Raw genomic sequence first — 27,791 nt, 5'->3', positions numbered from 1 at the left:
GCTAATATAATAATATATATTATATTATTATTTTAATATATATGGAGCCCGATGCGTTGGAGTGCACCGGGCTCTTGCTCCATTTTTGGCTCCATATTTAGAGTATTTGGGCTTCAAATATGGAGCCATGGTTAGAGATGCTCTTATAAAAAAGATATTTCATATGCTAAATAGAAAAACCAAATAAAAATGTGCGCCATATTAAAAAAAAACAAGAAAGCGAGGGAAATTGTTGAAGAGCGCGCAACCGGTAACCGTAAAAAAGCTCCCCTGCTTTGAGATGACACGAGGAAGAGCTCGTTTCATTTATTATTTTACGCTCAGAATGATGGGAGAAGACACTGCAGCAGGCCACAGCGGTTTCGTGTGTGGAAAGTTGCGCTTTGTCTCCCGAAAACAGTGAGCAGAAGAGGAGAGTTGGGTTCTTGGTGTTTAGGAGCAAGTAGAAGAAGGGAGAGGGGAGAGAGGAATTTGGGGAGACCCAGAAGGAGAAGATGAGCAGTCCAAAGAAGAAGAAGAAAGAAAGTAAAGAATGCACAAAGAAATGCCTGGGGACTCGTGGGAAGTCCTCCTCTGCATTGCCTCCTTATTCTTCTTCTGTCTCTGCTGCACCATCCTTCTTCAAGATCATGATCGGTGATTTCTCTGAGGCCCTGGTATGACATTTCCTTCACCTGCACTTCTACCTTTTGCCATGAGCTGGTGTTTCAAAGAATTTCTATTTATTTCTTTGGTGGATTCACATAAATGAAACTTTTGAGATATGGGTCTGAACCATTTTGAACTTATATCTGAGAAGACAGTCAATTTGAAGAGAACTTTGACGGCATGAAAGTCTTCTTTTGCATATATTCTCTTCTAAATTCAACTATTTGCATATATATATGTACCCTATGGGAAAGCATTTGTGTCTTTTTTATCTTGTTAGATAACCAGTTGAGCTGAAAGGTTAAGCTATTATGCAGTGGACTAATAATGTACATATCATACCTTTAACACGCTCCGCGGCCCTATACACTTAATGTGAAAGATGAAAGACAATGGCATGTGTGCGACCCTCCACAATGCGCAAGGCCAAATGATGACAGATGAAATGGGGCTAAGTGAGGTTTGAATTCAGACATCTAGAAAGCTAGGCTCTGATATCATATAAGATAATCCGATGATCAGCAGCTTAAGTAGTTAGGTAATGGGCTAATCATTTATATCACATCTTAAACATATGTCAACTGATTCAGATTTTAACTCATAGTTTTAGAAGGTAACATGAACGGTATCCATGCAAAATCAAGGTTTGGAGAGACATAGATGGAGATGTGAAATTTATAAGGGTACCTTCAAAAACTTAATTTAAAACTACGCAGATGTTAGACTTCACAAAATTTAGAGAAAATTGAACCTAAGAGGCGAGAGGCAAACTATCACTTTTGCTTTCAAAGGTAGAGGTATCGCCTCTCATGAAGGAACACCTGAGCGAGCTTTTCTCCAAGTTTATGCTTCTTGTGCACCAGTTGTAGTGGTTTGGTGGTGTATAGTAGGACTGCCAGACAAGCATAGAAAGGAGAAAGGGAGGCAGAATAGAGATTGAGACAAGAGAGAAGGAACAGAGAACTTCAATGGAGGAAAAAAGATCCTCTTAGTCACTATTTTGCTAAAACACTATGAGGATACTTGTCAATCACGTTAGACAATAGGTTCCTCATGCCCACGATTCAAGGAAAATTGTTTCCATAGAATGAAAGTGATAATCTGTCTCTAAATGTTCTGACATACCTACTCAAATTTGTTGAAAGTTTAGTGGTTGAATACAATTTTAGGTTGAAAATTGGTACTTAAAGGTATTGTGGATAATCCTGGTGCCGGTGCCAATGCCATATTGGCATGGCACATGTCGGGGAAGTTTTGCGGCACTTATCTTTTAGGATTGTAGTGATTCAAGTTCAACCTGGATTTTCTAGTAATGTGCATATTTCTCCAGCTTACTTCTATTACAATGTTTGTGTTTTGAAGTTTTGCTTAATGTGAATAAGTTTGATTATGATTGTGGCAGTAATTATTTCAAGTATTCAACAAATATGGATCTTCATTTCCAAATTTTATCAGACTAATTCCTATTCTTGATCAAAATTATCACCATTGAGATTTTTTATAAGTCTCTTGCCTCACTTGATACGATGGTACTTGCAGTACATCCCACCCATGTTTGCTCGAACTATAGGAGACTTGGTTGATAAGATCATTTTTCTTGAAGATTCATATGGGCACCGTTGGCGGGTTAAGACATGTTTAGTGGATGGTTCATTGGCTTTTGGATATGGATGGCATAACTTTGTGTTGGATCATTCCATCAGAACTGGTGAATTTGTGGTATTTAAGCACATTACGAAGCTAATCTTTTCAGTACAAATTTTTGCAGCTTCTGCCTGTGAAAGACTACATTTGTGTGAGAAAAATGAAAGAAATCATAACAGGAAAAGACGTAAAAAAGTGAAGACATCAACTGAGTTGAGTTCAGGAAAGATCCAGAAAAGTTTGGATACCACTGAAGAGAAGCTCTGCATTGCTGTCAAAATTCCACCAAAAGCTGAAAAAGTAATTAGCATGACAGATCATGATATCTCAAGCACAAAAATGGCTGTTGGGAACTGCTGCGATGGAGGAGCAGGAGATGATCTAGATCAGAGTAATAGGCCTCCTTGTCCTACAAATAGCTCTGAAAAGTTGGAAACAGCATCCATGATAAGATTCTCTGAGGATTTTCCACACATTGTCGATGAAGATGCTATAGATTTAGAGATATCTGGTGAAATTCCTGCAGGAAACATTGATGTGGATATGGACAGAATGGTAATGACCCAAAAAGATTTGGAAAAGGAGGTCAAATGTGAACGTTCTTCCCAAGATGCAGAATTCCTTGAGAATGACAAAATGTCACACAGTCATCGTGATAATCTCAGAGAACCTCAGACTGCATTAGCTAAAGAATGCAAAGAAACTAAGAGTAATAAGCAGAGTCAGTCTAGTTTGGCAGTAGTCACTTATCCTTGTACCAATGGATGTTTGACTATGGACTATTCGAAAGGAGACACATTAGAAACATCGGTCAAAAGGGATAAGAAAGAAAGAATTGCAAGTTCTAGGCCTCAAACTTTAGATGTCAATTCCCCTGAGAACAAAAATCTGGCTTCTTCGAAGATAAGTACACATAAGTTTCAGATGAAGGAAATCAAAATTTGTGAACAAGCTAAACAAGACACAGACAAACTAAATATACGTAACAATGCTATTTCTTTTAATGCCAATGCAAAGGATGCGACTATTTCTCCAGGCTACAAGGTTGCGATTATTAAGAAAAATTACTCACCATATGGAAACCAAGTTGAAGCACTATCCAGTGCATGTGCTTTTAAATGTTCTAATGATGAAAAGGAAACTCTTATGTCATCCTGCAACAACACTCAGTTTGGAATTAAAAATGGTCAGTAAACTTTCTAAGAATACTAAATAAGTATATATTTCCATTGCCTTTTATTTTCTAGGAACTTTGGCTTATCAGAGTTGGCTTATCAACAGTAGAGAACCAAGCTTCAGGAAATGCTCCACTGGTTAGTTTCCACAAAGAACAAGGTCGGTCCGTCAGTTCTGGTGAAAGTGATCCTAAAATCATCAGCAATATGTCGGTACTTCATGAACATTCTGACATTATGGAACAGAAAATTCGTGATTCTGGTAATTGATAATCTTAGTTTACATGATGCTGATATCTCTAAATTTATTTCTAGGAGTGAAAGTTGTCTATTCTCTAACCAGTAATTAGTTTAAATGTTAACTTTCATATGGCAGAAAGATGCTTGGTCAAATGCTAAAGATTGACTTGGAAAAGGATACAATATATGTGCAGGAATTTCTTTTGCAGTTGTCAAAACTGAACGAATGGATCCTATTGACATTCAGTTACCAAATCATGGAAAATCCAGCTTTGCCTTGGCAGTAACTGCACAATCTTGGCTTGTGAGTGTTCTATAACACTATCACATATTAGAATTTAGAAACTGAACCTCATGCTTAAAATTAACTTCTTCGTTAATCTGATTTAATGTTTAATTTATTTATTATGTAGTTGATGATTATAGTTGAAATATGATATATATATATAATATATATATATATATATTTTACTCAACTCTCTCTCTCTCTCTCTCTCTCTCTCTCTCTCTCTCTCTCTCTCTCTCTCTCTCCTCACTCTAGATATATAAAATCATAGGCATGTGAAAGTGTAGGCACATGTCTCTATAGTACCTGTAGAAACTTTATGCTATATCATAGGATAAATTCAAATAGTTTTCTAGCCATTAGTTGCAACTTGGTATTGTGAAAAGCTAACCCTGAAGTGGAAAGCATAAAGTGTTCTCACTTTTTCCCCTCACTATGAACTACTGCAAATCTTTAAGAACATTCAGTGACTGCAAAAGTTTTAAATCTTTTGCAAACAATTCGGAGTAAAATTGTATATATGGTAGGCATGATGCAGCTAGTGCAATGAAACAATCAACGAAGAAAAGAAGTTGATGAAGGATGAAAGCCTAGTAGATTTCATGTAGTTTTAGTTGTGCGTAGTGTTTGGTTAGAACATAAGCCTCTCTTATTTGTAAATTCTCTCCCATATCTAGAAAAAAGAATCAAAGCATCGGCCTAAATTGAATTGTGCTGAAGTATATTCGACATGTATAATTTTAAATTTATGCACATTTTTTTATCTCAGGTGAGAGGGTGTTAGAAAGTTATCATACTTCTCTCCTTATACAAATGTACATAAGCCCTTTATTTGTATTTAAGGCTTATACACTAGCCAAATGCTGTCATAATGTTATTTTTTTTCCTGAATTTACTGTAGCAAAATACTGTGATGCCGTACTACTCATGACTGCAGCGTAAGTACTGTAGCAGTGATGTTACCTAATGAATATCTCATTATTATTTTTGAATGAGTCCTAAATAGTGTAAATTAGGGTTTGTATATGTTATCTAAAGAGTTCTATTAGATTAAAAGTTTTCTTTTTAGGAGTAAATTAGGTTTTCCTATCAAAGTCTAAAACATGTAATTAGCAATGGTTTTATAAATAGAAGTTTCTTTTAACCAGGTGCGTGGTGTTCTCTCTCTTTCTTTCTATCTGTTTTTTTTCTCTCTACAATACTACTCTTTCTCTTATCTTTTATCCTTATTTGTTTATTCTAAGGTTTCCAATATTAGGATCGAGATTAGTATCATCTGTCCCAAAAAACTATATGTATTGATCATATCGGCCGTTCGTATCTGATTGAACTATTTTTTAATTATATAAAGTTTTAAATAATATTTAAAAATACAGAAAAACTTCTAAAAACTTAGAAAAAAATTACAAAAAGATAAAAAAATAAAAATTACTCACATATGATGTCTAAAAGATTAAAAAATGTATCAACTTACTTAAAATTTAAAACTTTGATGAATATCGAGTTGGTTCTCTTCTATGGTCTTCGTCCTCATAATCATCATAAGTTTATAAATAATAATGCCTAAGACTTGTTTCTCTAAAAAGTGATTCTATCATACTAGTCATATTGTATAAATATTGCTGTGACTTGTGTCTAAGGAGGATAATAACTAGCATATGGATCTTGTGTCTGAGAATACTTAGGATAACTAGCATATGGATCATGTGATGGCTTCAAACAATAAATACTCGATATACCATAATCATAAAAAGCAACATTCTCATGATAATGTCGCTGATATGTATATACATCTTCAGTTTCTCTGTCTTCAAACTTTATTCCTTCTTGACTTTCCTCAACAAATGTAGATGGGACGATCTCACCACCAGGTGTATCATCAGGATTATAACTAGTATTGGTAGGTATATTAGCTCTCATTGATGAACGACTTGTACTAGCATCTACCCTCACTATGGTCTCCTCAAATATCTCATCTAATCATGAGTTATTTCGGTAATCTAATAACATATCATCTTTATTAAAAATATGATTTTGACAAGATGCTCAAATACTACGGTAGCAATTATAATATTACCCCAAATTGTATTTCCAGGAGCCATATTCTTCAAAGTTTCACCTAAAGATTTATCTTTAGCTTTCATATTCTTAATTTTTTAAACCACTCCTGTGATGTAAATATTCGCATAGTATCATTCTTATAGTGTATGATACTCTCTAAAGCGAAAAAATGAGTTACAAATATAGTGACACCAGGTCTGATGATCTCCCTATCACCAGTTATCTGCTTAAGTAAATTAAGAACCCAACCATAATTATATATAAAATTTATCAACATCTGACCTTTATGTATGACCATGTCAATTTCAGACTCTTTTTTAATATCCTCTAACGTTATATCAATACATTGTGCAGCACATGATGCCCAATAGAAATGAGGTTTTTTTATCATAGGTAAATTTTCAACAACTTTATAATTGGTCACATTATCAGTAACCACTTGGACACTACTCTTTTTTCACCGATTTCTTGTACCCTCTTATCCATCAACTGACAAATATAATCACATTTTTTAAATGAGCAATAGTATCCACAGACTTCAGAAATATTATTCCCATGCCCAAGTATACTAAAAAATTAATTATATTTTTTTTCTGTTTTGTGTACTCCACCCACTCATCAAACATTAGTATACAACCACCAAATTCATCTCAATAATATTTAAATATCTCAATGAAAGTACGAAGCTCATTTACCTCTAAGTAAGGATATTTAGTAACAATATTATTTGAACTAGGAGGTAGAACAATAAGCCCTACTAATTATATAGCATTCACTATAATGTGATAATAAAGACTATTAGCTACATTAAAAGAAATATAATTATAGAAGAAAAGTTTAGAGATAGCCCTATTAATATGTTTTTTGCCTTCTTAATCCTTTAAGAGCTGTCTTGATGAAAGTCTTTGAACGACCCCGTTTTAGAAGATATATTCTATTGATCCAATATTTTCAGACTCTGCTGTAATACTAAGAGTCTTAGGGGCTGCCCCCATATTCTCTCCCTCCTTGTATATGAACTAATCTAGATCTTTGAAAGTTATCACTAGTGCTTCTTCTTATCTCTTCTTTCTCTTTGCATATTTCTGCTCTCTTTCATTGTCCTCATTTGTCTCTCCTCATCATCCTCCCACTCTGCTCGTTGCTATTATTATCAATATATACAGGATTATGCATCAATTATGTTATGAACAAGATCTGGAACGATCCAGACGTAAAAAAATTATAAAATTTTAGATGATAATAGCCTTATGAGATAGGGTTCTAATGACTTTAGGTTCACATTAATCTGATGTCTGAATGAAAAGATATAATTAAAATAATGGAGCAAGATCAGAATGAGGCAAAATGGTAAATATCCGACATTGCAGCGGTCGTCGAAGGGTGGTGGACGGCCAAGGGTGGTGATGAACGACCAAGGGTGGTGGTGAATGGTCAAGAGTGGTGGTGGACGATCGTATAATAAGGTGGCTGCTAGAGATGATGGTGGCTATAGGTTAGAGGTAAAATTAGGGTTTCTAACTTAAAACTACTCCTAGGAAAATAAACTATTATGAATTAACTTACTTCTACCCCTAGATTATCTTACTCTTACTGGTAAGATAAACTCAAGCTAAAATAATTTCTCAATGCTCGGATGCTTGGATTAATAAAGCCCAGCCCCTCTATATATAATGGTCGGGTATAATAAGTCTATTACGAACTGGCTTGATTCGATTCGTAACGGTTCTGCATGAGATTTGGGATCCGTGGGTGGAGGCATGGATTCTTAGGTATAGGATGAAGGTGATGATGGAGTGGAGGTCGAGTAGTTGATGGAGGGGGCTCGGCAATCGATGATGGTGGTGGTGGTTTACGGATGCGATAGATGGTTGAAGGCTATGATTGGCCTACAACTATAGTAAAAAATCGTAAAGGAGGTAGAGATAATTAAGATAAAGAGACGAAGAGAGAGAAGTAGGATTGCCCTACGGAACTAGGGGATCGACAGTAGAGAGAGATTAGAAGCTAGATGAGACCGTGCCAACGGAAGAGGTGGCGCTGGTTGGTAGAGGAAGGAGGGAGATGTAGAGGCCGACGACTTAGTTAAGGGAGATGCCTGAGCAAAAGCCAATTAAACTTTCATTCTAAGCATACCTAAGATACAAGCCATAAGATCCTATTTATTGAGATTAAATCAAAAGGTCATAAACAAATTTAACTAAATCAGTCTTCCTTATCTTCTTGGATTAACCCTTCGTTTTACCACAGATAGATTCCAAATCTGGAGATTTTGCAAATACCAAAGTTGTAGAACTGGAGGTTCCAATCTTATTCAACTAGTTTGATATTATTTTGGTATCTGTAGAATATTCTGCGAATATTTTTCCAAAATTACGCAGAATTAGATTTAGCTAGTTAAATAAAATTCGAACATACTAAGACTTTGACTAAACCGTATAAGAATAATAAATAAGATAACTAGACTTGATCTATCAAGTCCAATGTATTTCGAGGTGATCCAATCTACTCCGAATCACATTATTTCACCACGCTTTCGTTCACCTTGTCCTCAAGGTGAGAAGTAGTCCTCCCCGTATATGAAAAGACGTTTCTTTAGTAACCTCGAAATTGCCTTCATGATGTTTTGGTGTGGTCTTTCTTGTGGTCAGCATCTGGTCCGAGAAAGACATGCTCTGATACCAGAGTCCTACTCGGACTTAGCCCTAAAGGCTTATACGACTATAACTAGAACTTATCTTAGAGGCTTATATTATTGGTAGTTAAGCTACAAGCTGTAGCTGACTCAAACAAAATAAAAAAAAATAGAATTTCTTGCTGACAAAGCAAAGCCTTATATGGCTACATTCCTAGATGATCTTAACTGCTAAAGAGCAGTACAAGTGTATGATTAGATATTAGGACAGCTGGAATAGTAAAAGAGTTGGTAGAATTGTATGGGTGTGAAAAAATCCCTAAATTTTTACACCTTGTATAAATACCAGACTTATCTAAAATTGCCAGAGTGAGATCAATCTAGAAGATAGAATATTCTTCATTCCTTTGCTTTCTTTCTTTCTTAAGCTACAATACACTACACACTCACTGCAAATACATATTACAAATCTGTTCTCAAATATGGTATCAGAGCAATGGTTCTGATTTGGTGTGCATCTGGGTGTGTTGTGAGATCAGTAGGGGAGATTTCGTACAGTGAAACCTGTGCAAATCGATTTCATAAAATTGATGGCCGGTTCTAGTAGTGGTTCAGATCTCAGGGCTCCAATATTCAATGGAGATAACTATGATTTCTGGAGAATTAAAATGAGGACTATATTCAAGTCCCATGATCTGGGGAGCTTTGGAGAAGAGGGTTTTGAAATATCTGAAAATGAAGAAGAAGAGGCAGAGCTTAGTATACCTAAGAGGATTGCCTTGAAGGAGAAGATCACCAAAAATGCAAAGGCACTTGGTCTCATCCAGAATGCTGTTTTAGATGATATTTTTCCAAGGATTGCAAATGAAGAATCAGCTAGAGCAGCTTGGGATATCTTACAGATGGAGTTCAGAGGAGATGAGAAGATAAGAGTAATAAAACTTAAAGCTCTCAGACGTGATTTTGAATACAGTAGAATGAAAGAAAATGAATTACTTAAGGATTATTTCACTAGACTGCTTGATATTGTGAATAAGATGAGGAGTTTTGGTGAACAAATACCTAATAAAAGGATTGTGCAGAAAATTCTATTTAGCTTAACTAGGTCATATGAATCTATTGTTTCTATTATTGAAGAGACAAAGGATCTAGATAAGCTAAGTGTACAGAAGGTTATGAGCTCCATAAAGGTTTCTAATCAAAGACTTGAGATGCACTCTGACTCAACTACAGAGAATGCATTTCGGGGTCTGAGTATCAACCTTAGAGTAGAGCAATCTAGTGGAGGTACTAGCAACAAAGGCAAGAAGCCTCAAAAACAGAAAAATAAGAAATGGGAAGGAAAAGGTGGTACTACATCAAAACAATCCACTAATGCACCTAAAACAACTTGCAAAATTTGTGACAAAATGCATTTTGGTGTTTGCTGGTTCAAAGATAAAGCAAAGTGCAAAAGGTGTAATAGATTTGGGCATATGCAAAAGGAATGCATTGCAAATGGAAATCAACAAGCTAACTATGCACGTCAAACAAATGAAGAAGAAGGTAGTGTGTTCTTTGCTCGTCAATCTACAACTATAGTAAAGGATGACAGTGCGTGGTACTTAGACAGTGGTTGTAGTAACCACATGACAAGAAATGAGACATTGCTGATCAATGTAGATACTAATATTACATCAAAGGTGAAAATGGGTAATAGTGTGTTGGTGAATGCAACTGGCAAAGGAACTCTTGTAGTCCAGACTAAGAAGGATAAGAGGCACATTAAAGAAGTGATGTTAGTGCCTGGTTTAGATGAAAAATCTACTAAGTGTGGGGCAAATGATGGAGCATGGTTATTTCATTGTGTTTGGAGATTATGCAGCATCAATTTATGAAGATAAAAAATTTTAAAATCTAGTTGCTAAGGTGAGAATGAAGGGCAACATAAGTTTTCCTCTCTCCTTGAACTATTTGAATCCAATAGCTATGAGAGCATCTATTATGGAGACTACTTGGCTTTGGCATAAAAGAATAGGGCATTTGAACTTTCAAAGTTTGAAAAATTTACAGAAAAATGAGATGGTGTATGGTCTGCCAGAGATTCATGAAGTAGATGAAATTTGTGGAGGTTGTGCACTTGGGAAGCAACATAGAGAATCATTCCCAAAGATCAAACCTGGAGAGCTTCCAAACCCTTGGAACTCATCCACTCTGATGTTTGTGGACCTATGCAAACTGCAACTCTAGCTGGAAATAGATATTTTCTCACCTTCATAGATGATTGGATGTATTTGCTGAGACAGAAATCAGAAGTGTTTCTTGTGTTCAAGAAGTTCAAGCTCATGGTTGAGAAGCAAAGTGTTTATCAGATTAAAAGATTAAGAAGTGATAGGGGAGGTGAATTCAACTCAAATGAGTTTGATAAATTCTGTGAAGAGATGGGGTTAGAGAAGCAATTGACTACTGCCTACACTCCTCAGCAAAATGGAGTTGTTGAGAGAAAAAAAAGAACAATAGTTGAAATGGCAAAGTCAATGCTGCATGAGAAGAAAATGTCTTATCTTTTCTGGGGAGAAGCTGTTAATACTCCTGTATATTTGTTGAATAGGTGTTCAACCGAAGTATTGAAGCAAAAAACTCCATTTGAAGCTTTTAGTGGAAGAAAACCATCAGTCAAGCATCTAAAAGTATTTGGTTCTATTTGCTATGCTCGTGCCTAAACAATTAAGGCAGAAATTAGATGAGTCAGCAACAAAATGTTTGTTTGTTGATTATGATAGCTGTGAAAACGATTATAGGTTGTTTAATCTGAAAACCAGTAAAGTTGTCTCGTCAAGAGATGTGATTTTCAATGAGAAATCACATTGGAATTGAGAAACAAATTCAGAGCAATTTATTATTTTTCCAATCAATGACAGTGAAGTTGAAAATGCTAGAAATGAACCAGAATTTGGTGAGACTATAACTCCAGTTCAGTCCCTAGTTCAATCCCCTCAAGCTATAAATGCAACTCATGAAGCATCAAAATCACAAGATTCAACTCCCAGCTCAACACCAGTGAGGTTTAGAAGTTTGAATGAAATATATGCATCCTGCAATTTTTGTGTAGTAGAACTAGAAAACTTTGAAGAGGCTGTGAAGGATGTTGCCTGGCAGAAAGCAATGGAGAATGAGATTTCGAACACCCGCATTCGAACGCCTGCATCGCGTTCGCACATATAGAGAACGTCTTTTGTGCATTCGAACGCGATCGGGCGCGTTCGAACGCGATCGGCGGGAATCTTCTAGAATTAGAGTTACATATTGTTTTAGGACTTATTGGCTAGCCTCTATAAATATGTGGATGGCAGTCAATTTCATTATGTTATTGGAATATTAATTTCTTGCCTCTTTATCATCTATCTAACCTAACCTTCCTCATCCCTCTTCACCATCTTTCCATCTCTACAGTTGGCAAAGTTTATCCTAACTTCTAATCTCCCTCGACTATCGAGCCACCCTTCTTCTTTGGGATCTCGACCACTTCGTTTCCTTCATCTACTTCTCTTAATCATATCCACCATCCACCTTCATCTTCCTACCCATCCATAACCCTAATATTCACTCCACCCGTCACCACCACCATCACTCACGTTATTCCGTATTTTCGTCCCTGCTACAGTTCGAATCTACGAAGGGAGTAAATACGAAAGTTGTAGATCGGGAAGTTAACTCAATTGGTTTCGTAATTTTCTAACTACTGGAGAATATCTGACGAATATTTTCACGGTTATGCGGACTAATTTCTATAATACATCCAGATCTTGAAGGAATCGTTGCGTAGCCTATCTTTAGTTCGAGAACTTATCAATGTCAATGATTGAGAAAAAACAAACATGGGAATTAGGAGACAGACCAAGAGACAAATCAGTCATTGGTGTCAAATGGATATGCTCAACAACCTGGTGTAGATTTCAATGAAACCTTTACACCAATTGCAAGATTAGACACCATCAGAATACTAATTGCCTTATCAGCTCAGAAAGTTATACCAGCTTGATGTCAAATCTACATTTTTAAATGGTGTGTTGGAAGAAGAGATCTATGTAGATCAACCTGAGGGTTTTGTGGTCAAGGATGCAGAAGAGAAAGCTTATAAATTAAAAAAGGCTTTATATGGCTTGAAGCAAGCTTCTAGAGTTTCGTATGGAGAAATAGATTCCTATTTTACTGAAAATGGTTTTCAAAGGAGCCCAAGTGAAGCTACATTGTACACCAAGACAGTGAACAATATAAACACACCCATAGTGTCAATATATGTAGATGATGTTGTGTTCACCGATAGCAATGAAGAAATGATGTTAGAGTTCAAGAAGAACATGATGAAGAAGTATGAGATGACCGATCTAGGATTGCTGCATCATTTTTTGGGAATTGGAGTTCAAAGTTCTGACAATATTTTCATTCACCAAAAGAAGTATGCTCAGACACTTCTTAAGAAATTTGGGCTAAAAGGTTGCAAATCAGTGACCACACCACTAATAGTCAACGAGAAGTTAAAGAAAGATGATGGAAGTGAAGTAACAGATCCTAATTTGTACAGAAGCATTGTGGGAAGTCTATTATATCTCACTACAACTAGACCAAATGTCATGTTTGCAGCTAGTCTACTCTCAAGATTCATGCATTGTCCAAGCAAAATTCACATGAGAATTGCTAAAAGGGTCCTCAGATATATACAAGGAACTCTGGACTATGGCATTAAATATGAAAGAGGAAAATCAACAATATTGATTGGTTATTGTGACAGTAATTGGGGTGGATGTGAGGATGGCATGAAGAGCACGTTAGGGTATACTTTTACATTTGGCTCAGGAGTATTTTCTTAGGCATCTGTAAAGCAACAAAGTGTTGCTCTATCAACTGTAGAGGCAGAATATGTCATTGCAGCAAAAGCTACTTCTCAAGCTGTTTGGTTGAGGTTTGTCATAAATGATTTTGGTGAGGTTCAGTTGAATGCAACACCTCTAATATGTGACAATACTTCTTCAATTGCAATGATAAGAAATCCAGTCCTTCATCATAAGACTAGACACATTTAGAGAAAGTATCACTTCATAAGGGATGCATGGTAGAACAATATTATTGAGATGTTGTACCGCAAATTAGAGGAGCAAATTGTCGACATTTTCACCAAGGCTTTGCCTAAAGAAAGGTTCTTTTACCTAAGGGATCTTCTGGGTGTCACTCCTGCTAGTAGCTTAAAGAGGAGTGTTGGTAGTTAAGCTACAAGCTGTAGCTGACTCAAACAAAATAACAAAAAAGTAGAATTTCTTGCTGACCAAGCAAAGCCTTATATGGCTACATTCCTAAATGATCTTAACGGCTAAAGAGCAGTATAAGTGTATGATTAGATGTTAGGACAGCTGGAATAGTAAAAGAGTTGGTCGAATTGTATGGTTGTGGAAAAATTCCTAATTTTTACACCTTATATAAATACCAGACTCATCTGAAATTGCAAGAGTGAGATCAATCTAGAAGATAGAACATTCTTCTTCCTTTGCTTTCTTTCTTTCTTAAGCTACAATACACTACACACTCACTGCAAATATATATTACAAATCTGTTCTCAAACATTCATGACATAATTGAACTTGCCTTAATGACTTACATAATTTAATTGAACTTGCATTAGTGTCTTACATGACTTAATTAGACTTGCTTTAAGAGCTTACATACGCATAAATCAATTAAGAAATAAATAGGCTTGATCTATCGAGCCCAATGTCTTCATGATATGATATGTTTTGATCTAGTTGACATCAAATTCTTCACGAACTATTGACTCTCTGTTGTGTAGATTGTTTATCCTTTTTTTTACTAATTAGATGAGCCAGCATCTATTTTCTAACTTCAAAGGAGACCTGAGTGCAAGCTGCTACATTTTCTTGCCTTTCAACCAATTATTTTTTCAAACGGTTGTCACTATCACTCATTTTCTTTTCACACCAGTTATATTTAACACGCCTTTTATCTTTCCCAATAGTGTTATAATATTGCTACCCAATGTCAGTATCATATGACTTCTTTTTTGGAGCCATTGATATTTTATGTTTTTAACTATAACTCTGTACATAGAAAACATAAATAAAAATCAAAATAAAATATGAAATAATTTAAACTTATACTAAATTAATACCCTCTTAATTTTTTTCTAATTTTTTTTTCTTTACTTATTTCCGATTTCCACCCTTCTCCTCCTCTCTCAAGTTGTCAGCGGCAGCAGGTGCTGCTGCTTAGGGATCGGCCAAAATGGGGAACCTTAGTTTATTTATCTTTACAAAAAGATCCACCATTGCATAGTATGACCCCTTATTTGTGTTAGGAGAAGGTGATGGAAAATTCAAGAGAAGATGATTGTTCTCTTAACACAAGATGAAGTAGATAAAAACTTTAAATTTTACTTAATTTCCTTGCACAAGATAAGACTACATATATATAGTGGTTTACATGACTCTTAGATATACTACATGACTCTTAGTTATCATTATATAACTCTTAGTTATCATATATAACTCTTTGATTTCTATCATCTAGAGAATCCAAAGATTATTATCATTTAAAGTCATAGAAAACACTAAGAGTTATCTCAAAACCAAAGCATTATTTTTTAATTCTACACTAGCCAACTAATCTAATTGACTAGTCAAATGGGCTAGCTTAATATTCTAACTATTTGTCCTACAATAGTTTTGTATCAAAGCGAATACCCTCACCTTATATAATACTTCTCTTCTTTGATTCTCTTCTTTCCTCACTTCACCTTAATTTTTTCATACTAATGGCCCTGTTTTGTTCACAATATTATGGGCATATGTAAGATGATTGAAATTTTGGGAGAGATTTCGTACTTTTACTATGTTTAGAGATATGAAAAATAAAGATCACTAGTCAAAAAGTCAAAGACAGAATCCTAATTGGTTTAGGAAAAGTGAAAATCGAGTCCACTATGCTCAGAAACTGAATATGAATCAAATTTTGAAAATCGAAAACAATTAAGAAATCCGATCCTGCTCTAATAATGAAATTTGAGCTGAAATTGGTGAGAGAAATTTTGAGCTGAAATTGGTGAGAGAAAATTTGAGTAAGAGTAGTGGATGGAAAGTTGAGAGAGGGGAAAAGTAAAAACACGCCAAAACACAATGACACGATTTCTTTATCGTGTACCCAGCCAAAGTCAAACAATCTTATATCAAGCAATAAAAACAATAATTACTTTAAAACCTCTTAATACTAACTAATAGGAATCACATAATTAACTATTTTTGTGGAAAAGATCGTCTCTCTTTGGTAAGCACCTGAGTTAAGGATCAACTCTTCAATCTTTATGTTGTTTCATCTTCTATTGAAACACAAGCACTCGGACACGTGTAGATGATACTCCTCAGAATAGGAAATATGCTTTATGAGGGATCTGAGAATTCATAGATGATTTACTTTAATCCCCTGAGCTAGATGTCTTATTCTAAACCTTTGGGTCACTTATATAGAGGCGGGAAACATCAATGTTTCATACCAAGAGAATCCACTAAAGGAAACTCCCAGTTTGAACAGATTTATGAATTTCCTTTTATGTTCTGCGTGCGTCTATCAAATGCCACTTATCTCATTCGGACAACATTTAAGTTTCCTTTAGTGGATTCTCCTCTTATGATTTTGTCCACTTATCTCATTCGGACGACACTTAAATTTCTTTTAGTAGATTCTCCTATTATGATTTTGTCCATTTATCACACTCAGACTATGTGACTTAACCACACAGGTGAATTTAATTTATATAACTAAAATAAATATGATTTCGTTCACAAATTGTCAAAATAAAACTATAGCTCATTTTTTAAAACGTACCTAAGATTCAGTATACACGTCAGAGAAGCTTGATAATTTTTCTAGTAAATGTAATGCAATAAAAAATAACGAGCCACCTATAGGATGCATCATGAAGTTAAATCGTCATCTTTTTCATCCTGTGATATTCATCACGAGCCACCTCCTGGGATGATGTTGATACTCATCAAGTGCCTTCTTAAGGACCACAAAAAGACATTCCTGATCCAAACCCAAAAGCAGATGTTTATGCCCTGCCCTAGATGGTTCATCTAGTAAAAAATTGTATAGTTGAAGATCTTCCTTATAGCGATCTCGTCAAAGAAATCAACATGAAGTTAAATCATCTTTTTCATCCTGTGATACTTGTAATAACCCAAAAGTTCTTTAATTTTGAATCATTTTTACTAAAATTAGAGAACGATTTTTATTAATATGATTGTTGATGTAGCATAACATTATATAAGTATACCAATTATTAATCTTTCCAATGTTTGGATGCATGCTAATATAGGGGTAAAATGGTCAGATCAATTAGGACATTAAATAGTGACGTGAAGTACTGACCGTTCTATTGGTGACCCCGCCATCTTGATTGTGAAGTTAGTCCTTAAAATCAGTTGCTAAGTAGATAAGATTCAATTGATCCACTCAGTTGAGCTCAATTGAGTCTAATTCAGAAAATTATGGTGTTATGGTTCGCAATGGTTAGCTAAGAGTTAACATGAACTCCATTTGGGTCAATTAGATGACCTAATCGAACCTGAAGACTACTAGTTTCGCCCAAGTTGGGCTCATAAACCTAAACCTAAACCTAAACCAATCACTAAACCCTAAATTAGTCGTGGGCCCTCCTTTTTCTTATCTCTACGCAGCGGACAAGAGAGAAAGAAATAATACGGCGGCGGCACTGTGCGTCCAATATCAAATCATAAGTGGATTTAGCATGAGAGGTAGGGTCTTGGTCTCTATCCCGCAGTGACATTTTAAATCAATCGTCAACCGGTAGATATAACATCACAATCAAGTGATAACCAACTTATGAATTAGTAAAGCATGTACGAGGGGTTTGGGCCAGTCTACATAGGCTATTATTGCTCAATTTCATTTTGTTTTTGCTAGTTAATTGTTTCATACATATTTACGTGTAGTATCTTAAATAATCTTAAATAGTATTTGCAGGAGTTCCACGAGAGATTGCCATTTCGCCTGGGAAAGATTAAACATGGAAGGAAGGTGATCACACTGAGGGACCCGTGCATGAGGATTTGGCCTGTTCTTTACCATGAAAGTGACAGGTTTGTTGGCTTTATCAGTGGCTGGGAAGAATTCACCAAAGCAAACAACCTTAGAAAAGGACATACTTGTGAGTTTGAACTTTACAGCACCTCAGGACCAACATTTCAAGTGCATATCTCGAAACAATAGGGCCAATTCTCTCTGCTGCTTCATATTCCGGTGAGTATTTCAAGTACTCTGAGGAGTTAATAACCCAAATTTTTTTTAATTTGGCAAATCAATATCTGACTTTCTTGACTCCCTGTGATGTTCATTATGGTGGGGATACAGCTGCCTCACTTGTGCAATAAGAAATATATGCTACAAGTACCTCGTATAAAATAGAATTTGGATATGGCCTAGTAATTAGAGTCTCGATTTTTCCAGACAATTCGAAGATGCAGGTGGTTTTAAACCTTTTTTGTTTAAAATCCACAAGTTATTTTAATTGATCAAAGTTATCAAGCGTCCAAGGCTGCTTACATGACTTTCTTTAACTTGATTTTACCAGAACCTGTTCTTCTTGTCTAAATAAAGTAATTGTGACTTAATTCATGGTTTCTACAGATATATGTGTCAGTACTCATTATATAACACACATATGCATAGCTTCTTCGTGCACATGCTACAAATGAACTGAGAGTTTAAAGGATCTACTTCTTTAGAGCTTTCATCTTGAGAGCACTTGATTCTTGGTAATAGGGCTCCAAAATTTTTGGTTGGCTAGTTTTTTCAGATATTTTAGACAGAATCATATGCTTTAGATATGAAATTTACAACTTTTAGTCTTTTATAGCTAAATGTTCAATTATTATGCTCCAGTTGTCATTTTCTCACCCCTTGTAACCCCTATGCTTGGGAGAGGAAAATTACAGTTTACTAGGCAAATTAGATGGGGGAAGTTGTGGTAACCATAAATTCCTCTCTTGAAAATCCCCACTCTCCTCTTCTCCCTCCATGCCACAATCATCCCCTTTCTTTCTCTTTTTCTTTCTTCTTATCTCACCGAAACTTGGATTGCTGAATCCAACCGGTGGAGCATCGCCAGAGCAAGAAAAGACCATCTAGCGACTCTCTGGTGAGTCCTCCACCCCTAAAAATCAGTTTCAGTTTAGTGAAGTATATAATAGTATAGCTGCATTTTTACCTCTTTTGCTTCATCGATGAAGTTCACCAACTAGTGACCTCAAGTTGGTGTCGCACTGGTCTAGAAAGCTTCAACTAGTGAAGCTCGTCACTTTAATACCCTCCATAGGTTCCATGTGCTTTTGAGGTAGGCTACACCATATAGCATCCTATTGACGATCTCTCAGAATGGTTCCGGCCATCGCTATCTCTATGTTGCAGTTCAATTTGTATCAATTTCTATTTATGTTTTAGAAAAATAAAATAGTTTCTAGCATATGCGTTCGAACGCAAATGGATGGCGTTCAAACGAGGTTGTTCAAACACTTGATTCGCATTTGTTGTACAAATAATGCGTTTTGATCATTCAAACACCTGATCTCGCGTTCACACATACAGAGAACTCATTTTGGCCGTTTGAATGCAATCGGAGTATGTTTGAACGCCTAACAAAAAAGTTGAGTTGTAATAGGATTTGTTTAGGGTTTTTAGATGTTCGACTAGCCTTTATATATGTGGAAAAATAGCCTTTTTAGATTATTGATCATTGGAATTGGTTTTCAAGCTTGAGCCATTTTCTCCCTCCTCCCTCCCTCTTAGTATCCAACCCAAGTTCTCATCTACGGCCGAAGTTAATCTTTCATTGCTTCTCCCTCCTCCATCTGCGTCCAGTCATACTTGGAAGCTCCCTTCTCGTACCCTATCTAGTTCCAAGCACTAATCCATCCACCATACCTATAATTATCTCCTATAAACCTAACCACATAATCCACGTCCATCCTACTACCTCCTGACCTTTGGTCATTTTTTCATACGTGACTTTCGATCTACTCATCCGATCAATGAGATTCTGGTTACGTTGGATTTCTAACTCGCAGAGAAACAACATATATTCAAAACTCAAGTCAATCCAATGCTTGGATCGATCCCAGTTATATTCTCAAGTTATGTGCTGAGTTCTGTCCAAATTATTAAATCAAATAGAAAATCATCATTACGAAAGGCGATCGTAACTAATTGGTATCAGAGGCAGCTTTCATTTTCATGCATCCGCAATGGCATCTACCACTAGATTCATGGTGGCCCAAAGAAGAGAAGAAGGGGAGACATCCACGCGCACAGGAGAACAAAATTCTACAAATCCTACATCGGGCAACAAAGGGCAAGAGGACCATGCACACTCAACGTTTCCTCCTCCATCTACCATTGTTGACTCAAATATTTAGATGTTATCAAGGTCCATTGAAGCATTAGGACAAACCTTCTCCACCATCATTGCCCAAACTATTAGAACCTTGAGTCAAACGATGGCGCAACAAAATGCTGGGTTGTTGTGGGCAATCTGAGAGGGGTCAAATCGAGGACCAAAAGTATCAAGTCTTCCACCTGTGAAACCCCTATGATGGTTCCACCAGTTGACCGAGGACCACGAAGAGAAACCATGCCAAAACTAAGGAAAGTGGAGCCTCGCCGACGAGCGCAATTTGTCGACGAAGAAAATGATGATCCCTGGATTAAGAGGAAAGAGGAAGAAGATAACATCATGGTTGTAGCGATAGGATGCCATAGAGAGATGGCATGGCTCGAGGAGCATCCTCCCCCGATTAGGGCTGGAGCTCGCTTCAATCCAAACCAATATACTAGTATCTGTGAGCGAACAGTGTAGTTGGAATTCCCCAAATTCAAAGGAGGTGACCCACTAGATTGGCTCTACCGCATCGAGTAGTTTTTTGACTTCCATGGCATCGAAGAAGATCAAAAGGTGCTCCTTGCATCTTTTCATTTGGAGGACGCAGCATTACGGTGGTATCGCTCAGTGACGATGCATAGAGGAATAGCAACTTGGGAAGAGTTTTACCATTTGATCTATAAATTGTTTGGATCATCGAGGTACGAGGATTTTGATGCTTTATTGACAAAGACGATCCAGAATACAATGGTGAGAGCTTACCAAAAAGCATTTGAACGGGTGTCTAGTTGTTGTGTACCACCTTGGATGGACAAGCAACTCAAAGCCACCTTTATTACTAGATTGAGGGAAGAAATTTAGGCCGATGTACGTGCTTTGCGACCGTTGAACTTGGGGCAAGCAGTGGAAGACACCTTGCTTATGGAAAACAAACATCGAGCTCTCAGAGGGCACCCATGGGTTAATAAGCAGCAGATGAAACTGGGCGGCCCTAACGGCTTAGTTTAGTCTCTAAGGACCCTCCCGGGTGCGGCTAGACCACGACCTTCTTTTTGCACTTCTTCAGATGTGAAGACAACTCCTAGGGCCCTTGCACGAACTCTCACACCTACCCAGGTGGAGGAGTGAAGGGCCAAGGGTTTGTGTTTTAGATGTGACGAGAAATTCACGCCGAGTCATCACTGTGCGCGACAAACCGGTTCAGTGATACTTATAGATAGGGAGGCCAAGGAGGATAATCCCATTGATGATGAGGGTGTTGTAGAGGACATGGTGGAGAAGCAGTAGCAGATTGAGGTGGAGGAGACTGAGGTGGGGAGATTAGAGCGAGCATTTCTCTCCATGCTTACTTTGAATCTGCACCCTCGCATGGACGAGTTGATAAGGAAGCATATGTTAGGCTCTAATACCACTTGTTAAGCTCTGATACCAAATTGATAAGCTATGATACCAAATTGATAAGCTCTGATACCAAATTGATAAGTTCCGATACCAAAGATAGGCTACGCAATGATTTCTTCAAAATTTGGATATATTACAGGAATCAGTCTGTGCGACCGTGGGAAAATATTCGTCAAATATTATCTGGTAGTCAGAAAATTACGAAATCAATTGGGTTAGATCCATAACTTCCTGATTTACAAATTTTATATTTACGCCCTTCGCAGTTTGAACTATAGCAGAGACGAAAACATGGAATAACGTGGGTGATGGTGGTGGTGATGGGTGGAGTGGATGTTAGGGTTATGGATAAGTATGGAGATGAAGGTAGATTGTGGAAGTGGTTAAAGGATGTAGACGAAGGGAACGAAGTGGTTGAGATCCCAAAGAAGTGGGGTGGCTCGACAGTCGAGGAAGATTAGAAGTTAGGAGAAGCCTTGCCAACGGTAGAGGTGGAAGGTTGGTGGTGAAGGGGGAGGAGAGAGAAATCTAGAGAGAAGATAAGAGGCAAGAAATCAATAATCCAATTGCATAATAAATTTGGCTGCTATCCAGATATATATAGAGGCTAGCCAACAAGTCCTAAAATAATATGAAACCCTAATTCTAGAGGAATCTCGTCAATCGCGTTCGAACGCACCAAAACACATTCTCTGTAAGTGCGAACGCGATACAGGCGTTCGAACGTCGGCGTTCAAACTCACCCGATCGCATTCAAATGCACAATATGCGTTCTTTGTATTTGCGAACCTGATGCAGGCATTCGCAAGGGCATTTGAACGCGACCCCTCCTACATTCGAACGCAACATCTCCTGCATTCGAACGCGACCCCTCCTGCATTCGAACGCGACCTACATAAATTTTATTTTAATGAAAATAACTATCTAAGTGTATCAGCATATAGTGCATATCCTCGTTAGCACGAGGAGCACGCACAACTTCCTTGACGAGCGGCTAGTTAGGAAGATTGGATTCACTTCCGAGCCAATGGTGGGGTTCGACATCACCATTGGTGATGGTATGATGCTCAAAGTCGACGACATATGCAGTGCAATTCAGGTTTGAATTTAGAGCCATACCTTTGTCATGGACTTGTATCCGATTGCACTCCGCGACACGGACGTCGTATTAGAGACACAGTGGTTGCAGAGCCTTGAGCCCGTGACATTTGATTTCAGCGAGATATGCCTCCCCTTCAAGCATAATGGTAGACGGGTCCGATTGGATGGAGCACATCCACAATAGGGCGCCACCTACCTCTCTTGAGGTTGCCTAGTCACAATGGTGATGCTTTTATGATGCAGTTGGCCCCTATTGAACCATCTGAGATGCAGGTATCAAGCACTTCAGCGAATTTGCAGAGTTTATTATAGGAGTTTGCGATTCTTTTTGAAGAGGCTAAAGCATTGCCGCTGGTAGGAGATGCAGATCATCGCATTGAGATCGTACCGGAAGCAGAGCCAGTGAATGTGAGACCTTACAGGTACCTTCACGTACAAAGGAGGAGATTACACGGATGGTAAAGGAGATGCTTACACAAGGGATTATACAGCCTAGCCTCAGCGCATATTCTTCCCCTTTTCTATTAGTGTGGAAGGACGGTAGTTGGAGATTGTGTGTCGATTATGGGGCACTGAACTTCATTATTGTCAAGGACCACTATCTTATTCTGGTTATTGAGGAGTTACTTGATGAGCTAGTAGGGGCTACATATTTCAGTAAGCTTGACTTAAACGCGGGCTACCATCAGATTTGAATCCACCCCACAGACGTGCACAAGACCGCATTTTGGACTCATGATGGCCACTATGAGTTTCGAGTTATGCTCTTCGGCCTGACGAATGCTCCAGTGATGTTCCAAGGCTTGATGAATGATGTGTTCTACCCACTCCTCCAACGGTATGTGTTTGTCTTTTTCGATAACATATTGGTTTATAGTAAAACTTGGCTGGATCATTTACAACACTTGAAGGAGGTCTTGAATCTATTTCGGCAACATGAGTTGAAGGTCAAGCAGTCTAAATGTCTATGGAGAGAGCAACAAGTGGAGTGCCTTAGGCATATTATCTTAGCCCAAGGCGTTGCAGCCGACCTAGGAAAGATAGCTTGCATGCTAGAGTGGCTGACGCCAAAGAGCCCCAAAGAACTACAAGGATTTTTGGGTTTGACAGGATACTACAGGCGGTTTGTAGCAAGTTATGGAAAGATTGCTGCCTCATTGACTGCGTTGTTGAGGAAGGGCGGCTTCATTTGGAGTGAGAAGGCCATGACAGCCTTTGAAGCCCTCAAGACCGCCATGACCGCAACACTCGTACTTGCATTGCCCGACTTTACCAAACAGTTTGTGGTAGAATGTGATGCTCCAGGATTGGCATAGGAGGCAGTGTTAATGCATGAGGGACAGCCTATTGCTTATCTTAGCAAGGCTGTATCCGATAGCTCAAGCATTTGTCGATGTATGAGCATAAGATGTTAGCGGTTTTGCATGCGATCACCAAATGGCGACCCTACCTCATTGGTCGATGTTTTCTGATTCGAACGGACTAGCAAAGCTTACCCTACTTCTTGAAACAGTGAGTACATACACTCGCACAGCAAAGATGGGTATCTATACTCATCAGATATTACTATAAAATAGTACATAATAAGGGGACAAAAAATGAGGCCGCCGATGCCCTATAGCGCAACCAGAACAAGCAGAGTTGGCGGCGTACTCCGCACATGTTTTTCCTTTTTTGGAGGAGTTGAGACTTACAGGTATTGCTAACCCTGCATATGCAGCAAAGTTACAAGAAATGAAGGTTGATCCAAGGCAGCTTGAAGAGATTGAAAAGAGAGATGGGTTGCTAATTTTTCGAGGTCGCATATTTGTACCCGTCGATATTGAGCTCCGACGGCGATTATTGGAGTATTTCCATGACACTCCTACAACTGGGCATAAAGGAGTGTTGAGAACATATAAGCGGCTGTCCCAAAGTTGCACTTGGCAAAGGATGAAGTGTGAGACGCTACGTCATTGAATGCCAAATTTGCCAATGCCCCAAAACTAAAGCTATGAAACCAACTGGACTACTCCAACCTCTTCCTATTCCAAAGCAGATTTGGGCGGACATACCTATGGATTTCATTGATGGACTTCTAGAAGTTAAAGGGCATTCTATGGTGTTGGTGGCCATTGATTGCCTAGCAAATATGCCCATTTTTTAGCTTTGGGAGACCTCTTTTCAGCAAAGAGGATTGCTGAAATTTTTATTTGGGATATTCTAAATTACATGGGATGCCATAGACGATTGTATCTGACAAAGATCGTATCTTCATCAGCGAATTCTGGTCAAAAAATTTCAGATTGCGGGTACACAGTTGACACTCAATCCTTCTTCTTCTTTCTCTTCTCTTACAGTGCACGTGACTATCCCAACCTTCCCCTATTTCCTCCCCCCACCGCACCATCTCTCCCTCCCTCACCTTCTCTCGGATTGCCGACGAAGCCTTGGAGCTGACGAAGCCAACCGCGCGACCCCCCTTAATAAATCCTTTTTTTGTTTTTCTTTCTTTCCCTGTACTTACCCCTCTCGGCCGCCGTGCCTTACCTGATCGCGTGGCTGTGCCGCTGGCGCCATTGACCTCGATGGTGGCCGCGTCTCTCTCCTCGATTTCCTTATCTCTTTTCCTTCCCCTTTTCTCCTGCTAGCCACCCACCCCGGGTGAGGGTTGCGGGCTATTGACCTCGAGGGTGGGCTACCGACAATGTGGGCCACCAGCAACGCTGGGCCCTTCTCTCTCCCCCCTCTGTCTCCCTCCCTCGAAAGGAGATGGTGAGGGAGGGTGGGGGTTTGTTTAACCCCCACCCATCCCCTTAGTGGGCTGCGGTCTAAGCCCAACCCTTGGTGGGCTGCAGACCGCAGCCCACCAACCCAAATTTTGGTGGGCTACAGGCCGCAACCCACCAAAGGGCTGCGGTCAGACCACAGCCCACTAAACCAAAGATTTGGGTTGGTTGCGACTAACAGCCAACCAATCAAATCTTTGGTGGGCTATGGTTGGACCCCCAGCCTACCACAGCTAGCCTTGTGGGCTATAGTGGGACTATAGCCCACTAAGGTCTCCCTTAACCTTACGTATGACTTTATTGATACAATTAGATAGAATCTTTTCTTATTACATTAGGTGTTTATTTTTATTAAAATAAAATTCATGTAGGTCGCGTTCGAATGCAGGAGGGGTCGCATTCAAACGTCCTTGCGAACGCCTGCATCAGGTTCGCAAATACAGAGAACGCATATTGTGCGTTCGAATGCAGTCGGGCGAGTTTGAATGCCTGCATCACGTTCGCATATACAGAGAACATATTTTGGTGCGTTCGAACGCGATTGACGGGAATCCTCTAGAATTAGGGTTTCATATTTTTTTAGGACTTGTTGGCTAGCCTCTATATATATGTGGATGGCGTAAATACGAAAATTGTAGATCAGGAATTATGGATCTAACCCAATTGGTTTCGTAATTTTCTGACTACTAGAGAATATTTGACGAATATTTTCCCACGGTCGCGCAGACTGATTCCTATAATACATCTAGACCTTGAAGGAATTGTTGCGTAGCCTATCTTTGGTTCAAGAACTCATCAAGTGGTATCGGAGCATATCAAATTGGTATCAGAGCCTATCAATTTGGTATCAAAGCCTAATAATTTGGTATCAGAGCATATCAAATTGGTATCAGAGCCTATCAATTTAGTATTAGAGCCTAACAATTTGGTATCAAAGCATATCATTTACTTGCGTTAATTAATAGGATCGACACTACGTGAGGAGGATTTTGGGATTCTAGAGGAGCCGGCTAGTTGAGGAGAACTAGTTGCAGCTATTATACCTTCCATGATACTGTAGGAATGTTAGTATTAATACATGCATCTAGTGTACCATGATATATCTTAACATGTGTAGTTATTGATAGTTTACTCATCATAATGTTATGAGAATGTTAATGTTAGCACATGCATTAGTATAACGATGATCTACATATATCATGTATGAGAAACCCTTGCATAATTATCTGTTGTGAATATAGAATGTAACGACCGTGATGACTATGACATGACTTGTACACTCACAGACACTGCACCACTTTCACCTATCATTAGTAGTCGGCTTCTGACTAGGCAGTGCCCTTATTCGCTCAGCCCAGGGTTAATGATAGAGTGTATTATATATGACTATATTATTAGCAGCCTACACCTGAGGTCGAGAGCCTGTGTGGCATTCAAGTAATTATACTGCATAGTCAGACCTAGATTATGATGATAATAAGAACATGATTATAAGGTGGAGATATATCTCTAGCGATACCCGACGACGCAGGGTTAGGGCATCCATTGATGAGCTGAGGGCTCTTGACTCTCCCGCTAAGGGCGGTGATGATTTAAAGATAGTGAGATATGGGCCTACGACCGAGGTCCTTAGTCTGATGGCCACATACAACCAGTCACACGTAGTGTCGCCATGCATGTTTTGGTGATATTATCGCTAGATGTGTATATATCCCTCCTCGATGTATGAGATGATGGATGGTTATGTGATGGATGATTTTCTTGAGAATATTTACATTGTGTGGTGAATGGCTCGGTGGGCTATGATAAAACATGATTAATGTCTTGGTGAGCATGAAATGACTAAACTACTTTTTTACTTCTAAGCATAACATGTAAATATTATGATTGACATTTGTATGAATAAAAGATTGTATCAAGCTTTATACCTATGTGGACTTATCCTGATATGAGTAGGAGTTGGCATGTTCTAAGATAGTGATCTGTAGTCTTTATTGATTGCATTGTTTTAGTAACTCATGGTAAGTCATTTAAATAAGTGTATTTTTATTGCTAGCAATTATAGGCATGCATTGGATATGCAACTGTGATTTCATTGTTATAGATTGTATGGATTTTACTCGCTGGGCTGTGTGCTCACCACCTCTTGATAGCATCATTTCAGAGCTAAGGAAAGCAGATGCGGGTAGCGAGGAGTAGCTGCCTTTATTTCTGTTATGACTATTTCTATTAGTTGTATCGAGCCCCTGCGAGGGTATTATGATTGGCGTTGTATTTTGGACATTAGAAATGTATTTTGGTTGTATATCTTAAAGGCTTGTTGTGGCCTGTGGAACTTGTATCTGGACTCATAATTACTTGAGATTATTTATGGTATGAAACTATATTTCTA

At 38.1% G+C, this 27,791-nt stretch overlaps 1 protein-coding gene across 4 annotated transcripts; it reads left to right on the top strand.

Moving 5' to 3' along the window:
* The first annotated feature begins 301 nt into the window (after nucleotides 1-301).
* On the top strand, nucleotides 302-27,791 carry LOC140792522 (B3 domain-containing protein Os01g0905400-like). 4 transcript variants are annotated; one of them, XM_073143578.1, is made up of 6 exons: nucleotides 302-656; nucleotides 2,188-3,478; nucleotides 3,577-3,729; nucleotides 3,902-4,011; nucleotides 17,711-17,995; nucleotides 27,564-27,791. In XM_073143578.1, exons 1-5 carry the CDS (start codon nucleotides 495-497, stop codon nucleotides 17,963-17,965), a joined length of 1,971 nt encoding a protein of 656 aa, XP_072999679.1. In that variant the 5' UTR covers nucleotides 302-494; the 3' UTR covers nucleotides 17,966-17,995; nucleotides 27,564-27,791. The 4 variants fall into 4 exon arrangements, with proteins under 4 accessions (XP_072999679.1, XP_072999680.1, XP_072999677.1 ...); XM_073143579.1 differs by having other exon boundaries at nucleotides 3,574-3,729; nucleotides 17,720-17,995; XM_073143576.1 differs by having other exon boundaries at nucleotides 3,574-3,729.

Source organism: Typha latifolia, chromosome 7, assembly GCF_019914945.1.
Source record: "Typha latifolia isolate L0001 chromosome 7, TyphaL0001v2, whole genome shotgun sequence".
In the NCBI taxonomy this organism is placed as follows: Eukaryota; Viridiplantae; Streptophyta; class Magnoliopsida; order Poales; family Typhaceae; genus Typha; species Typha latifolia.
Note: the sequence above shows the minus strand (reverse complement) of the source record. Positions and strands in the feature narration are given on the sequence as shown.

Bases quoted from the DNA above. Each gene is read 5' to 3' on its own strand.
- LOC140792522 (XM_073143576.1), top strand. From the start codon at position 495: ATGAGCAGTCCAAAGAAGAAGAAGAAAGAAAGTAAAGAATGCACAAAG. The intron at 657-2,187 runs GTATGACATTTC...TGGTACTTGCAG, and splicing joins GTGATTTCTCTGAGGCCCTG to TACATCCCACCCATGTTTGC. The intron at 3,479-3,573 runs GTCAGTAAACTT...GCTTATCAACAG, and splicing joins TCAGTTTGGAATTAAAAATG to TAGAGAACCAAGCTTCAGGA.